We start from the raw sequence: 14,619 nt of genomic DNA on the forward strand, positions 1-14,619 counted from the left end.
CAGACAGCGCAGGAGCCAGACGCATGCGCACAAGACGCGGGGGCGGAGCTTCCTCTCAGGGGAGGCGCAAAGCCCCCAAACAGGCTGCATCTCGGGTGGAGCGGCCAGGGCTCCCAGCGCCGGTGCCCCTGCAGGGAGGGGATTGCTGGCGGCGGGTATGGGGCACGCAGACAGCTTTGGGGGCCGGCTCCTTCAGGTCCTGAGCTAAGACTTGAGAGTAATTTGTGAAGCTGTGCATTACCTTTAAGGCATTTTTACGTAAATGTACATTTCTAGCCAATAAAAAGTATGAAGAAAGGAAAAGACTTGGGAGGGACTTCCCTGGCGCTCCAGTGGTTAGGACTCTACGCTTCCACTGCAGGGGACGCGGGTTCCATCCGTGCTCGGGGAACTAAGACCCCGTAAGCTGCGTGCGTGGCGCAGCTGAACAAACACCAAAAAAATAAAAAAATAAATAAAAGAAAGAAAAAGAAAAGTCATGGGAAAATTTGCAACGATACATGTTCAGTAAAGTTCCTTAAGCTTTGTTTGTAATGGCAAAGACTTAGCACCGTGGTCAAGGACAGAGGCCGGGCAGGTAGATCATGCCCCAGCCACAGACTGGGAAATATCAGATATTTAGAAGAATGGGCATCACCGTCCATGCTACGCTGTGGGTAAAAGAAGCAGGCCTTAGGATAATATGTTCAGTAAGATTTCCTATTTGTGAAAAATAATTATGGAAATGTATATGTGCATAGGCACCGAAAATACGTGGATGTCAGCACCACAATGATGACTATGGGCGATTTTTATCATATTGTAGTTTGTCCTTTTTATGTTTCTGATTTTTCCTAAAATGAAAATCCACTGCTTGCGTAATAAAAAATACGCAAAAGGGTCAGAAAAAAAGGTCTATTTCTCATTTCTCTGAGACAAATCCGGTTGCTATGGAGACGAGACGGTTGTCAAGGCGGCAATTGGTCGGTGCCGGAGGCGGGTGGGCGCTCGCTAGGAACCGCAGCCAGCGCAGCCCTCAGACCGCACTGGGGAGCCCAGCGCCAGCATGGACGGCGTGGATGTGTGGGCCACCACCTTGGCCCAGCTGATGGCCAAGAGGAAGCCCCAGGACACCTGGGAGCTGGTCCCCGAGGAGAACCTGGCCTCAGGGCACCTGGACAGCAGCGGTTTCCAGTACCGGCTGCGGGGGCTCTCGAGGTGCGGCTGAGGGGGGGGGGGTCTCCTGTGGGGTCCTGGGAGGGAGGGGCCGAGGCTACTTAACCACTGGCTAGGCTGGGTGTGGCCTGGCCGGTGAGGAAGGCGGCGGGGGGTCCGTGTGTCTGCCTGGCCTTGACACCCAACAGGTGGGCGGGTGGGTCGGGTGTTGCTCCTCCCTTCCGGGAAGTGGGGGTGTTGGGGGAGCAGTCTGTTCATTGCCTCTCAGCACAGGCCAGCTGAGGCCCTGCCAGGCCAGTTGGGGCCCTGCCAAGGGGCAGCTGGCGTGGTGATGCTGCCCCTGCGTGGAGGACTTTGCTTGTTCACTGCAGCATCTCCTCGTTTCTGTGGCAGCGCTGACAGCGGGAGCAGGGTGTGGGCAGGCACCCGGTCGCCGCTCGGGCCTGCACTGCAGGGAGGCCTGAGGGGATTGAAGAAGGGGGTACGGGCCCCAGAGGAAGGAGGATGTCCCCGGCCTGGGCTGTGGCCGAGTGCGGGCCACGTCACGAGCCCCCGGGACCATGGGTCACCACGTGAGCCTCGCTCTTCCTCGTGATGCCAGCTGCCGTCAGAGCAGCCAGGACGGGCCAGACCTGCAGGGGCCCTGCCCAGCCAGGCAGCCTGGTCCCCCAGGGGCCAGCTGGGAGGGGGCTGAGGGGAGAGGGGGCCTCGCAGACCAGTCCCGCCCCAGTTCCCCAGCGTCCGAAATCCCTGGAGTCAGGTGTGCGCTGGGATGCCGGCTTTCCCAGGTGTCAGGAAGTAACAGCCTTCGGCGCATCTGAGGGGCCCCTTCCAACCCGGTACTCTGTGGGTACCCGGGCCCCACAGAGGAGCCGCTCTACACAGGTGGGACGAGGACCCTGAGTACATCTTGGTTTTCTGTTTTCACGGACAGAAATGCCAGCTGGTGGGATGGTCACTAGGGCAGACCCACCTCTCCACGTGCAGCCACTGGCCACGTGTAGCCATGACGCGCTCATTAATTAACAAAGGAGGAAGTTCAGTCCCCAGGGCACCATCCGTGTCTAGGTGCTCCCCGGCCACGTGTGCTGGAGGCTGCATGCGGGGGCGCAGTGGGGACAAGCCCACCATCAGGGGAAGTTCCGGTGAGGGTCAGAGGGTCACTCACCTGTGACCTGACAGTCTGGAAACAGAAGGACACAGGGCCTTCAGCCTCCGGAGCGGCACCCTCACCGCTCTCCTCACGCTCCTCTGCCCGCCCCCAGCCTCCCCATGGCCTCTCTCCCGTGGGGTGGGCTCCCCAGGTCCTTTCTGCAGCCCCCCGCCCCCTCACTGGGCATCACAGAAGCTCTTCCTTTCCTCACTGTCCTGGTGGCGTCTCCTCGAGCAGCTGAGACCCAGGTCAGCAGGCGACAGACCGGCAGCAGCAGGCGCAGAGGCGGCCCTGCGCGTGCAGTCGCGGCTTTGCCGCTGAGAGCGTCTTGGTGCCGAATGGATGAAAGGCGCCGGCTTTGGCTTTTCAGGTTGTGGGTGCAGCGAGGGATGTGCACACACGGGCTGGGGTCATGAATTCCGCTGGGCCCGGGGGAGGGCCACCCCGGCCCCGCTCACCCCCTCTCTCCTCCCCAGGCTCCAGTGTGGCCGCTGCCAGTGGGGCTGGTCCTCGGCCCACGTGCACATCCTCTTCCACCTGTAGTGGGACGAGGATGCCCAGCAGGGGCTGGTGAAGGTGCGCATCTGGGCCCAGCGGTGCCGGCTGTGCCCGCGGGTGGGGCCGCCTGCCACATCAGCCTGCTCAGCGTGCGGCTCTTCCTCAACAAGCTGGTGCAGTTCATCGCGCAGAAGTGCTACGGGGAGGGCCCAGGCTCCGACCAGTGCCCCGAGATCTGCTTCGGCGAGCACTGCGACGCCTGCGACCTGGGGGTCTGCTTCTTCCAGAAGCCCCCGGACCCCGCCTGGGGGCCCGAGGTCAAGAGCCCCAGCACCAGCAAGGGCAGGTTCACCCTGTATGGTGGCAGCAACGTGGACGCCCCCACCGCCAGCCAACAGCTGCGCATGCTTGGCTGCAGGCTTATGGTGGACCGCTCCAGGGGCTACACCCCAACTCCACCACGGTCCCCCTCTCCGTGGCCAACTTCATCAAGAACCCCCTCTCCGAGAGCAGGGACTTCTTCGGCGAGAGGATGAGGAGATCGTCACTGTCCCCTTCTCCCTTGTGCGCGAGGACAAGGGGCCCGTGGCCGACCCCACCGGGCCGCTCACTGTTGGCAGGGGCTCCCCCTACCTGCCCACCAGCTCCAAGGCCACGTCCAAAGGCAAACGCTTCCCGGTGAACATCAAAGTCCCCGTGTTCCACGGCAAAGGCCTCGTCCTCAGCGGCACCAAGGAGATGACAGGCTTTATCTACAAAGGCCACGGCTGCATCTCCGACCCTGATGGAGATGAGATGCAGACGATGGCTGGGGCCCCGCGTTCAGCAGCAGCGGTGCCGTCACTGAAGTCACTGATGGAAACAGCCCGCGGCCAGTGACCTACATCATCGGCCTCAGGCACAACGGGCAGGGCTCCGTCACCTTCCCCTCTTCCTTGACCAATGTGGTCCTTGAAGGCGAGGACCCCTTTGACCTCATCTACGGCTCCCTCACCTTCCCTTTCATCTTCGCCACCAAGGGCAAAGGCGGGGCGTCCTCTGCTGGCATCACTGAAGGCAAAGGGAAGGGGGATGGCGGCAGCGGCCCTGCCACCACTGGCCGTGAGCCCCTTCCGGGGACCAATGCCAGTGGCCCTGTCCCTATCAGCGAGGGCTCCGTCACTATCCCCTTCTCCGTCCTCAGTATCATTCAGAGCAAGGGCTCTAGCAGTGATGACAGTGGCCCTGAAAGCAATGGCCTTGCCACCCCTGGCTTTTCCAAGAAGCAGAGGCAGCCGGGGCCCAGGGCGGGCAAGTCCGGCCCTGGGTGCTACTGGGAGGAGGACTTCTGCTGGGCCGTAGGCTTCCGCTTCGACCCCTACGAAGAAGTCTGGATCTGGGTCTCCATGACCGTCCGCATCCTCTGGATAATGTACCTGTACAAGTTCAGCCCTGACCACTCCCCGCGGGTGTGAAGTGTGGCGCCTCTCGTCGGTCCCTGCTTCACCCCCCAGCAGGGCCGCCCGGGCAGCCAGCGAGCCAAGTGACCTCCCTGTCCCCCCAGCAAGCCCCCGGCCGCCTTGGCCGCCCCCTGCTTCCGTGTTCTGTCTCCTGCCATGAGTTGTGGTGGAAGCTCACGCCGTGATCGTCCCCCGAGCTGACTGTGTGTGTTCCAGGCGCTTTTCTGTACGTGTGTTACACTCCAATAAAATAAAAGTTAGGAAGCAGCAGCCACACGGCACTCGGGCTGAGCTGAAGGTGTGAGGTGGGAGGGCGAGGTGGGCACATGGGCCGACTCCTGGGTCCCAGTCCCCGCGGGGTCTCCTTCCCTCGATGGCTCCTGGATCCCCGGACGGGACGCTCGGATCTGTTCAGCACAGGCTGTCAGGGCGGGGTGGGCGGTGGGGGGAGGAGGTCCTACACCACCCACTCTGCGAAGATGAAAGCCCCTTGAGGTGTGGTTGGCAAGCCTCTTCCCCCCCCCCCCCAACACCAGGGTCCCAGTAGCTGAGGGGGCAGCTTCCCCACGGGAGGGGCAGGAGGCCAGCCAGCGCTTTACCGGATTCTGTTCACGGCTCCCCCGGAGCATTTGTATCCACAGCGCTGTTTTGGTTTCAGAAACTCCATCTGTGCTGTAGGTCAGAAAACTGTTCTGTCACTTGTCTGCACACCTTGGATTTCCATCTTAAAGGCCGTAGGTCCGGTTCTAAGGGGCAGGGGTGTTGGGCCATGTGGGTCCCAGGCAGCTGGGGGCGTGACAGCGGGCAGCTGGGTCAGGCCGCCCTGTAGCCCCCCATGCAGAGCCGGCCCCAGGACCCTGGTGGGGGGTTTGTCTGCAGAGCCCGAGGTCTGAGACTTGCATCCCCTGGCTGGATGAGAGTTTGGGAAGGCCTGCCCTGTGGGGAGGGCTGAGTGGACGGAATCCAGAGGCACTGGAGAGTCTGCCCTCAGGCCTGCCGTCAGGGTGAGTGGGGAAGGCAGGGCGGGGCTCCCGCACAGACAGGGCTGCCTGAGGTGGCAGGGGAGGAGGGGGCTTTACATCAGCACCAGGGTGGCATGTGCCCTCCCCAGGCCTGCTCACAGAGACCCCACATGACACCAGAGCCACGGAAGCTTCCACCCTACACGGAAGGCCAAACCTGCACGGGACGTGAGCCCGTACACCTCAGCCAGCCTGAGCAGAGCCTCACCAGACAGCACGAGGCCAGGTCACCAGGTGGCCTATGTGCTAACCTCACCCTTAGTGCAAGACCCACCCTCCACCCTCAGTGGTGTGTCTGCACTGGGTGAGACCCTCACTCTTAGGACAGAAACCACCTTCCCATCCTCAGTGGTGTGTCTGCACTGGGTGAGACCCTCACTCTTAGGACAGAAACCACCTTCCCACCTTCAGTGGTCTGTCTACACTGGGTGAGATCCTCACCCTTTGTGCAGGATCCACCCTTCCACTATTAGTGGTCTGTCTACACTGGGTGAAACCCTCACCTGAGAGCAGGACTGAGCCTCCCACCTTGGTTTTCCCGTCTACACTGTGGTGTGACGACCTAGCTGGGTGGTGTCTGTGGTGGTTGGGGTTCTAATTTACTTTTATTATTATTTTTTTTTACGGTACGCGGGCCTCTCACTGCTGTGGCCTCTCCCGTTGTGGAGCACAGGCTCCGGATGCGCAGGCTCAGCGGCCATGGCTCACGGGCCCAGCCGCCCCGCGGCATGTGGGATCCTCCCGGACCGGGGCACGAGTCCGCGTCCCCTGCATCGGCAGGCTGACTCTCAACCACTAGACCACCAGGGAAGCCCCTATTTTTTATTTTTTTATGACATAAGCTCTGTTTTATTTGGGGGAATCAGGAAAGGCCTCTCTTTTGAGAGAAGGCTTTTGATTAGGAGACTTTTGAGAAGAGGCTTGATGGAAATAAAAGTAGCAAAATGAGGATTAAAATAAGTCAGTCTATAGGATTTTTCAGTTAGGAAGCCACTTCAGTTAGGAAACCACCTTCACAATGATGAGTGGAGTGCGGGGGATGAAATTTGAGTGCAAAGGGCTGAGAATGAGTAAGAGGAGACAGCGTTATTGTTTCCAGTTCACTGCAAAGAGCAGAGGAGAGACAGAGACGGGGGAGAATATGCATATCCGAAACAACACAGGATCCCATCGGCCTCTGCTTGCAATTAGTATCTGACTCTTAGCTCCCTTCCCGGGGCCACCTTTTCTGATTCTGTTTTCTTTTAGCTTCAGGTAGTCTTTTCCCCCGCCTAGCTGTCCTCTTCGGCCCTGCACAATTCCTTTAGGGAGCTGTCTCTAAGCCCCACGTCACATACTCGGAGGCAATTGCCTCCTTGAACTCTTGCGCCGAGGGGGCTTTTATTTCTTCAGCGTTTGCACAAAGTTATTTTTCAGTCGCTTCCTCCTTCTGTCTGTTCTCCCCTGTCCTGACTTCGGCCTTCATTGTTCACTTTCCACTTTCAACCCTGCCTTGGCTTTTAGACTAGATTTCAGCATTGTCTTCTTACCCATAATCTTGTCTACCTGTTTTCCAAGAATTAGGTCCTTCCTGTACACTGCTTTGGGCTGCCTATCTCAATCCAGCCCCAGGAGATATGGTGTTTCCTGAAGATACAGCAGAGGAAACCACAGATTAGGTTGTTAACCTACAGTTCTGGATCACCTCCTTGGTAAGACCATGGCCATTTCATGCCCAAATTAAAGTCCTCCATGGCTAGCCAACCTGGCACTAGAGGTAGAACATTACTCTAGGGACTTCCCCGGTGGCACAGTGGTTAAGAATCCGCCTGCCAATGCAGGGGACACGGGTTCAAGCCCTGGTCTGGGAAGATCTCACATGCCGCAGAGCAACTAAGCCCGCGCGCCACAACTATCGAGTCTGCGCTCCAGAGCCCGCGAGCCACAACTACTGAGCCCACGTGCTGCAACTACTAAAGCCTGCACACCTAGAGCCTGTGCTCCGCAACAAAGAGAAGCCACTGCAATGAGAAGCCCGCACACCGCAACGAAGAGTAGCCCCCGCTCGCCGCAACTAGAGAAACCTGCACACAGCGACAAAGACCCAACGCAACCAAAAAAACAAAACCAAGACCCAAACCAAACACCCCGCCCCCCCCCCCTCGCCAAAACAGAAAATCATTACTCTAATAACTGGAATCCCTGGGCTCATTAACCATTCACAGAGCCCAGGGCCGAACTGCTGGCTCTACATTGAGAAGCCCAACCCCCATGGCTCTGAGAGCACTCCGAGTTCTGAGGTCTGTTTTCCCAGAGGTTCAGTCCTGCCCTTCTCTAACTGATAATATGCTAAGCGTGCATAAAGCACTTCTGCTGAATCGGGGGTTCTGACTGAAAGGGGGTTCTGATGGCAGTTCCTGCGCTGGGCTCAGCATGGACACTGGGTGGGCTCCCTCTGCCCCCACGTGTCAGGGGCCCCCGGCCTCTGGCTCTCTGGCTTTGCCCGGAAATGGCTGCGTGGAGGCTGTGCGGTCCATAGAGGCGTCACCTCTGTTCCTGGTTCCAGTGTGACCTCTGCTGGCGCAGGTCTCTCCCTCCCCAGCCTTGGCCAAACTGCAGCGTCACCTCCATGGTTTCCAACTTGTAGATAAACTAAAATTATTTCCCAGATGCAAAGCTTGCCTGGGTGGATTAAACTGGATGCTGTGACAGCTGAGAATTTCAGTGCTGGCCACTCTTCCTGTGGGTGCATAACAGGTGTTCAGTCCAGGAGTCTGACCACACCGGCTCAGAGGGCGGAGTCACCCCCGGCCCTGGGGTAGGTGTGGGGAATCTGCCCCCAGCACCACCACCCAACCCCCTCCCTCCCGTATGGGTGGGCTCTGCACCAGCTCCTGGCTTCTGGGACCTCCTGGTGGTCAGCTGGGCCACCCGGGGCGGACGGTAACCTGCCCCTCCCCCAACATCCCCGGCCAGCGCTGTGCGGCGGGCGGTCCTGGGCCTGTTGGACTCACGGTAACGGTCTGTGCCTCCCCGGGCCCTGCTGGCCACACACCTTGACCTCATCTCTGTCCCTCCCGTCGCCCGCCCGGCCCGCGCACGTGCAGGGAGAGGGAGGGTCGGGTTCCCGTATGGCCCCTCTGGGTCTTCAGCACCCCTCGCCCTAGGAACCTGCGAAGAGCGGTGTCCCCTTAGGTGTGAGCACACGGGGACTTCAGTAAGGCCCACAGCAGCCGGAAGCAGAAAATGTGGGGAGCGCTAGGGTCCTCCAAATAGGGAGTGGGCAGAGGGAGGCATCACGGATGGCATAAGGGGGGTGGTGCAGCGCCTCCGGGTCCGGGGGTCCTCAGTAGGCACTCCCAGTCCCCTCCCCAACTCCTAGCCCAGCCCCACCCCTCCCACCCTTCCCCAGCCCCTCGGTCTCCTGCCGCCCCAGGCCCCCGCCCCCAGCTCCGGCCCCTCCTCCAGCCCCCGCCCGGCCGCCCGCGTTGTCCTGCGGCGCCCCCGAGTGGCCGCTGGCGGGAAGCGCAGTCCTGCGATGGGGGAGGCGGGAAGGCTCTGCCGCTGTTTTAACTGTTTTAATTGTTTACTGTTTAATCAGAAGGTTCCTTAAAACCCAGCAAACTCCACCCATCGTCAGCATCACTAGCACACGGTTTCATAAATAATTAAAACTCATTTAATTACTTAATAATTCATTCAGAATTAAGATTCAGGAATACGATGAAAGCGAGAGCAATACCCACACTTGACCTGTGCGCCCCCATGCCCCCCCCCCCCCCATTCAGGCGTGCGGGCTATGTGAGTGCGCGGTCAAGGGAAGTTCAGGCTCGCGGACACTGGATAAAACGCCAAGGGCGAGCCTGGGGCTCAAATCCAGGGCAGCCGGCGCCCCAGCCCCTGTGCAGCCTGAGTGACCACGTTGGGCCAGGAGGACTAAAGGCGGACACGTTTCAAATGTAATTGCTATTAGTTCAAGCAAGGATGGGGTACTTAAAGTGTGACCGATTTCCTGATTTCTTGCCCTCTAGGGAGAGGCCATAGGGTCACGGTCGGGGACACAAACCCCTCCTCTCCTCAGCCTGTTTCCAGAGCAGGTTCAGGAGACCACACGCAGGGCAGAGGGCCTGATCTGGCCAAACCTGACTAGCTGGTGCCCCTCCCGAGGATGGGGTCGGCTGGGCTGCACCGGGTGTGAGCTGCCCCATCTTTTCATCACCTGTTCTCTTAGTTGAAAGATTAGACGGCAGACTGTTGACTCTCACTATGATGAAATAAAATTCATATTTTACGGCAAGATGAGAAAAATTTTAAACAAAAACCTTTCCTTGCCCGTTTGGGCCTCCTCCGTCCCCTTTAGTGTGTGCTGTGCGTCTGCGTCAACCAGACCTCCTTAGGAGGGAACCTTCCTTCCTAGTCCTGTGAGGGCCCACAAGGACCTGTGCCCCACTACTCACTCTGTATGTGCAGGTCTGGATTACGTAAACTGTCAATAATACGTCACTTGATGCATAACTGTCTCAAGACCTTATGTAAATGGGCTTTGATTTCTAATGGGCAGAGCACTCCCCAGAGCTTTCTGAAAGACTCTCTGCAGTTATAATCCTGAGGTTGGCTAGAGTAAAATTTTCTATTTCTTTCTTGGATTGACTATTGATTAATTTTCATTGTCAATTAGGAAACACATCTGTTTTGTAGTCCAGATGTTCTCACCCGCTAGGGCAGTCTGGCATTCCCATCTAGAAAGTTATACAGCTCTAGTCAGAAAGGGGCTGGTGAGTGTGCCCTGACCCCCGCGTGGCCTTGAGAGGAGTGGGTGGGACAGAGGGCCATGTTGCTTCCTTTCCCAGGAAATGTGACTCTAGACACGGGGTGTGGGCTTTCTTCTGGGAGGCGCTGCTGCTCCGGGGGCCTCGCAAGAACTGCACGCTTAGTATTTGTGATTTGAACCGCTAATATCATTACTATTTGTAGTATTAATACTAATATCATTACTATTTGTAGTATTAATACTAATATCATTACTATTTGTAGTATTAATACTAATACCATTAATACTAATACCATTAATACTAATATCATTACTATTTGTAGTATTAATACTAATACCATTAGTATTTGTGTATTTGTGATTTGAACTACTTGGTCCATTTTCATTATGAAAGTAAACAAAAAATTCTAGCTCCCAGAGACAGAAGGTTAAGAACTGCTTCCTGGGACGTCTGCAGTTTTTTCAAGTTTCTCTTCTGCGTTATCCAGCAGTATCCAGCAGTTCTCTCTAGATAAGACAAAATGGGATTTGGGGTGTAGTCTTTTTTTTTTTTTTTTTTTTGCGGTACACAGGGCTCTCACTGTTGTGGCCTCTCCCGTTGCGGAGCACAGGCTCCGGACGTGCAGGCTCAGCGGCCACAGCTCACAGGCCCAGCTGCTCCGCAGCATGTGGGACCTTCCCGAACTGGGGCACGAACCCGTGTCCCCTGCATTGGCAGGCGGACTCTCAACCACTGCGCCACCAGGGAAGCCCTGGGGTGTAGTCTTTAACAGTCAAAATACTGACATATCCCTGTTTCCTTGGCGACCCGTCCTGGGGTCCTGACGCTGCTGATGGTGGCCAGGTTTGGGGCCGAGAATCCACTTCCTTCCTTCGGAGCTTGAGTTTTGCCCTGACTGGTGAGGAGGCTGGTCTGCTGCTTGTCGGGTCCATTTTAGTTCCATTTTCGTCCCCTTGTGGCCCTTGCTCCAGGGCGTGGCGGTTCTTGTTCGTGCCCTGTGCTGCGGCTCCCAGGAGTGTCTGCAGGCCGGGACGCTGGTGCTGGTCTCAGTGAGGTCACGGCTCCTCTGGGCTCCTGGGCCAGCTCAGCGCCTTTCATTTGGGGCCTCTCTGGCGATGCCCCACTTTCTTAGGCATCGTTCTGAGCGTGTCTTTCAAAGCTGCAGCCATGAGCTGCCCAGCCTGGGTGCTGGGCAGGAAATCATGCACCTGGGCTTCAAAGGATTCGAGGCGATCAGGGCTGCAGCGGGGGGCACTCGGGGCGTTCATGCAGGGCTGCGGTCGGGGGTGAATCACATGGGCTGGTGTTGAGTGGCTAGACCCTCGGAGAGGGCGATAAACCCACACGCGGGGAGATAAGAGGAGTCAAGGCTTCCCAGGTGGCCGTCCACCTGGTGACCACCGGCGGTCTTGACCTAGGGCCACTGTCCCCTAGCCCGGCCACTGCGTGCTCTGCCTTCCCATCCACAGATGGGGCTGTCCCAGGCGGGAGCTCCTACGCTCAGCGGCTCCCTCGAGGTCCTTCCCAGGTAGCAGCCCTACCAGCGCGTGAACTAGAAGTCGGGTCCTCTCACCTGAATCGGGATTAACCCAAGAAGGATCCTGGCAGGGAGGGCAGGTCTCTGTTCTGGGGCCTGCAATGCAAGCAGGGAGGTGCGCTATGGCTTTTCACAGACACCCTCACGCCTGGCTTTCGGAGCCCCAAGCCCTGTGTTGTCACTTCTTCCTGATAAAGTTCAAGCTTCCGTGCTCTTCCACATCACCTGTCCTCAGGTCTCATGGTGAACGGCTCTGTTGGATCTCTGGGGGCGCTGGGGGGCGGGTAGGTCCTCGGGACAGGAGTCCCCTGAGCTTGTGCTGCGAAGGGGGTTGGGCTGAATCCGAGGGGCGGGTACGCTGGAGGCTTGGCCACCTGCCCGGAGGTCTCTGTGCAGAGCTGGGAAAACGGCCCATTGTATTTTCTCCCCTCTGTGCGCAGGAATAACTGCTTTTGTTTATGGATTTTCTGAAACGTGTTTCTAAGTCGATTACCCCTGAAGGATGAGCTGCGCCCATGCGTGGCCCACAGATGCACCTCGAGGGAGAGAGGCATCCAGGAGCCGGAATCAGGCCAGCGCCACCCCCTGCCCCCACATCCTCAGCTTCCCTTTTATAAGGACCCATGTGACGACATTGGTCCATCTGGATAACCCAGGATAATCCCCCATCTCAAGACCCCTAACTTAATTACATCTGAGAAGTCGCTTTGTATGAAGGTCACATAATGCACAGGTTCTGGGGATTTGGACGTGGATATCGGGGGCAGCATTGTCCTGCCGACAACAGAACGAGTCAGATGGCCCTGAACAGTTAGCAGCTCACAAAACACGGTACTCTGCACAAAGTCTCTGTCGTCCCCAGGTTGGGAAAAGTCTATTTATAGCCCTTGGTTTGGCTCTAGCCTGGGTTATTAATCTTTCTCACACCGGCCTTCTCTGCAGCAGCTGATGAGGGACGCAGTGACCACTGGGCTGCACGCCCAGCCTCGTCAAGCACTGCTCCCTGGGTGGGGCCAGTGCAGGGCTGCCCCTCCCCCGTCGTCCCTCTCCAACTGCCGCCCTGGCCTGGACCTCGCCCTCTGCACGAGTGTAAGGCCCGGCCCCTTGCTCACCTGGACATGTCTTCAGAGCCCCTCAGGGACTGGCCACGGCCCCATGTCTCCCCTGCATAGCCCTGCCGACCTCCCGTCTTCCAGGGCCCCCTGGCAGCAGCCTTCACCCTGCTCTAATGGGGCCCCTGTCTGCCCCTGGGATCCCACAGCCCAGGCCCCTGGGACTGGCAGTGAGGACCCACCCCTCGTGGCATTTCCATCCCAGGACCAGGGGACCCCACAAATGTTTGCTGTGGGCTGGGGTCCAGGAAGTGAATGCTGATGGGCGCAGACCAGGCGAGGGAGGGACAGTAGGGCTGGTGGATGGTGTGCGGGCAGTGAGATGGCTGGAGAGGGACAGAACGAGGCTGGACGAGGCGCCATCATTCAAAGGCCGCGTGTGAAGCCAGGAGGACCCTCCCCTCCCCCATCCTGAACCCAAGGGCCATTCAGCGGTCCCAGGAGCACCTGCCCAGATCAGGGTCCGACTGGGAGGAGAGGGACAGTGGATCCTGGTGGGCAACGCATGAGACCGGGGACCTGAGATCCCTGGGTGGGATAAGCACCCCCGCCCCCATCAGGGCCCAGCACTCGCCCTCCCTGGGGGTGGAGTGGCCTCTCCCTGGGGGCAACGCGTCCCTTCAGATGGGATGTGCCCCCCCGCCACCGGTCAGCAGCAGAGGTGGGGTGCACCTGAGCCTTCACTGTAAACCGTTTCTACTGGGATGAAATTCCCATGCAGTAAAGTGCACCACCCAAGGGTCAGCTCCAGGCGCCGTGAGGACTGTGTGTCATGTAACCTCCACCCGCACGAGCTCTGGAGCATCTCCACCCCCACTCCGCCCCTGAGCTGCTCAGAGATGATTCCCTGCCCGGAGGGGACCGGAGTCCCGCTTTCACCATGACTCTCTCTGCCCCTTCTGGGATGTCTCCTGCAGGATGGGCACGTTTTTATCACACCCCAATCTCCTTTCACCACACGTGCCACTTCGGTGCATGTATCCGCAGTTTGTTACTTTTTATTCCTATTATTTTACTATTGAATGTACCACAATTTGTTTATTCATTTTCTGTTCCGGGGCAGCTGCGGTACACACAAGCTTAGGACCTTTTGTTGTTTCAGAAAGCAAGGGAACTTTCAAGATGAGTGGAAACTCCTCTGAAAGGTCCCACTGGTCAAATCCGTGACGATTCAAGCATCTAAAGCGATGCTCGGAGCTGACTGACTGCATCCAGTCTATGTAGATCCATGAATCCATGGCGATGCTCAATAGAAAGCCTGAGAAATAGATCCAAGGTAGATATTAAGCCAACTTTTCATTTTGAATATTGGTGGCAAAGGGAAAATGAAACATTATGCTGCTTTCTGCACTCATGAGGGGCAGTCTAACCAAACCACGCCACTCACAAGGAAGAACCCACTTGAAAAAGGGATGTTGTCTAGTGGACATAAAAGTGGTGACAGATGAGCAAGTCCCCCTTGTCAGCTTTCTAGAAGTGACCGGTTGGACAAGGTGGGGATTTGTGGTCACATCCTCAGGAGTGTCTGCTGGGGACCTGGGCTTACCTGGCATCAGAGAGACGAGGGGCACGTGTTTCCCGGACGCAGACTCAGACTCAGCCCCATGCACAGGACGCCCAGGTGCCAGTCTTTGGGAGGGAGGTGACGTAGCCCTGATGTTTAGCTCGAACCTCTTGAGCCCTTGGAGGGAATTTCCATCTTTAAGAGGATAGAGAAGCAGACAAATGACACCACGAGGAAGGGGCCCCTCAGGACGGGGTTGGGGGACAGTCCCCAGGATGCTGGTCTCCCCCCGGAAGTAGAGTCACCTGCTCAATGCGAGTCTTGTTCACACAAACCTGTCACAGGAATTTGGGGGTAACTGGGTGCATTCGAAAAAGGACTCAGCATTAACTGGTGTCAAGGAATCTTTACACATTTTTGTTAAGTAGCTTAATTTTGCCTAGGCTGA

The 14,619-nt window shown here is 57.8% G+C and overlaps 1 protein-coding gene across 1 annotated transcript; it reads left to right on the forward strand.

Moving 5' to 3' along the window:
- Positions 1-1,045: 1,045 nt before the first annotated feature.
- RTP5 (receptor transporter protein 5 (putative)) lies at positions 1,046-4,260 on the forward strand (the record flags this gene model as incomplete). The annotated part of the gene is given in 7 exon segments (XM_079924387.1): positions 1,046-1,197; positions 2,785-2,848; positions 2,852-2,918; positions 2,921-3,250; positions 3,253-3,329; positions 3,332-3,677; positions 3,764-4,260. Coding segments are annotated over 7 exon segments (1,533 nt in total).
- Between the last annotated feature and the right edge of the window lie 10,359 nt (positions 4,261-14,619).

The sequence above is a fragment of the Stenella coeruleoalba genome (assembly GCF_951394435.1).
Source record: "Stenella coeruleoalba genome assembly, chromosome: 6".
NCBI classification, from domain to species: domain Eukaryota; kingdom Metazoa; phylum Chordata; class Mammalia; order Artiodactyla; family Delphinidae; genus Stenella; species Stenella coeruleoalba.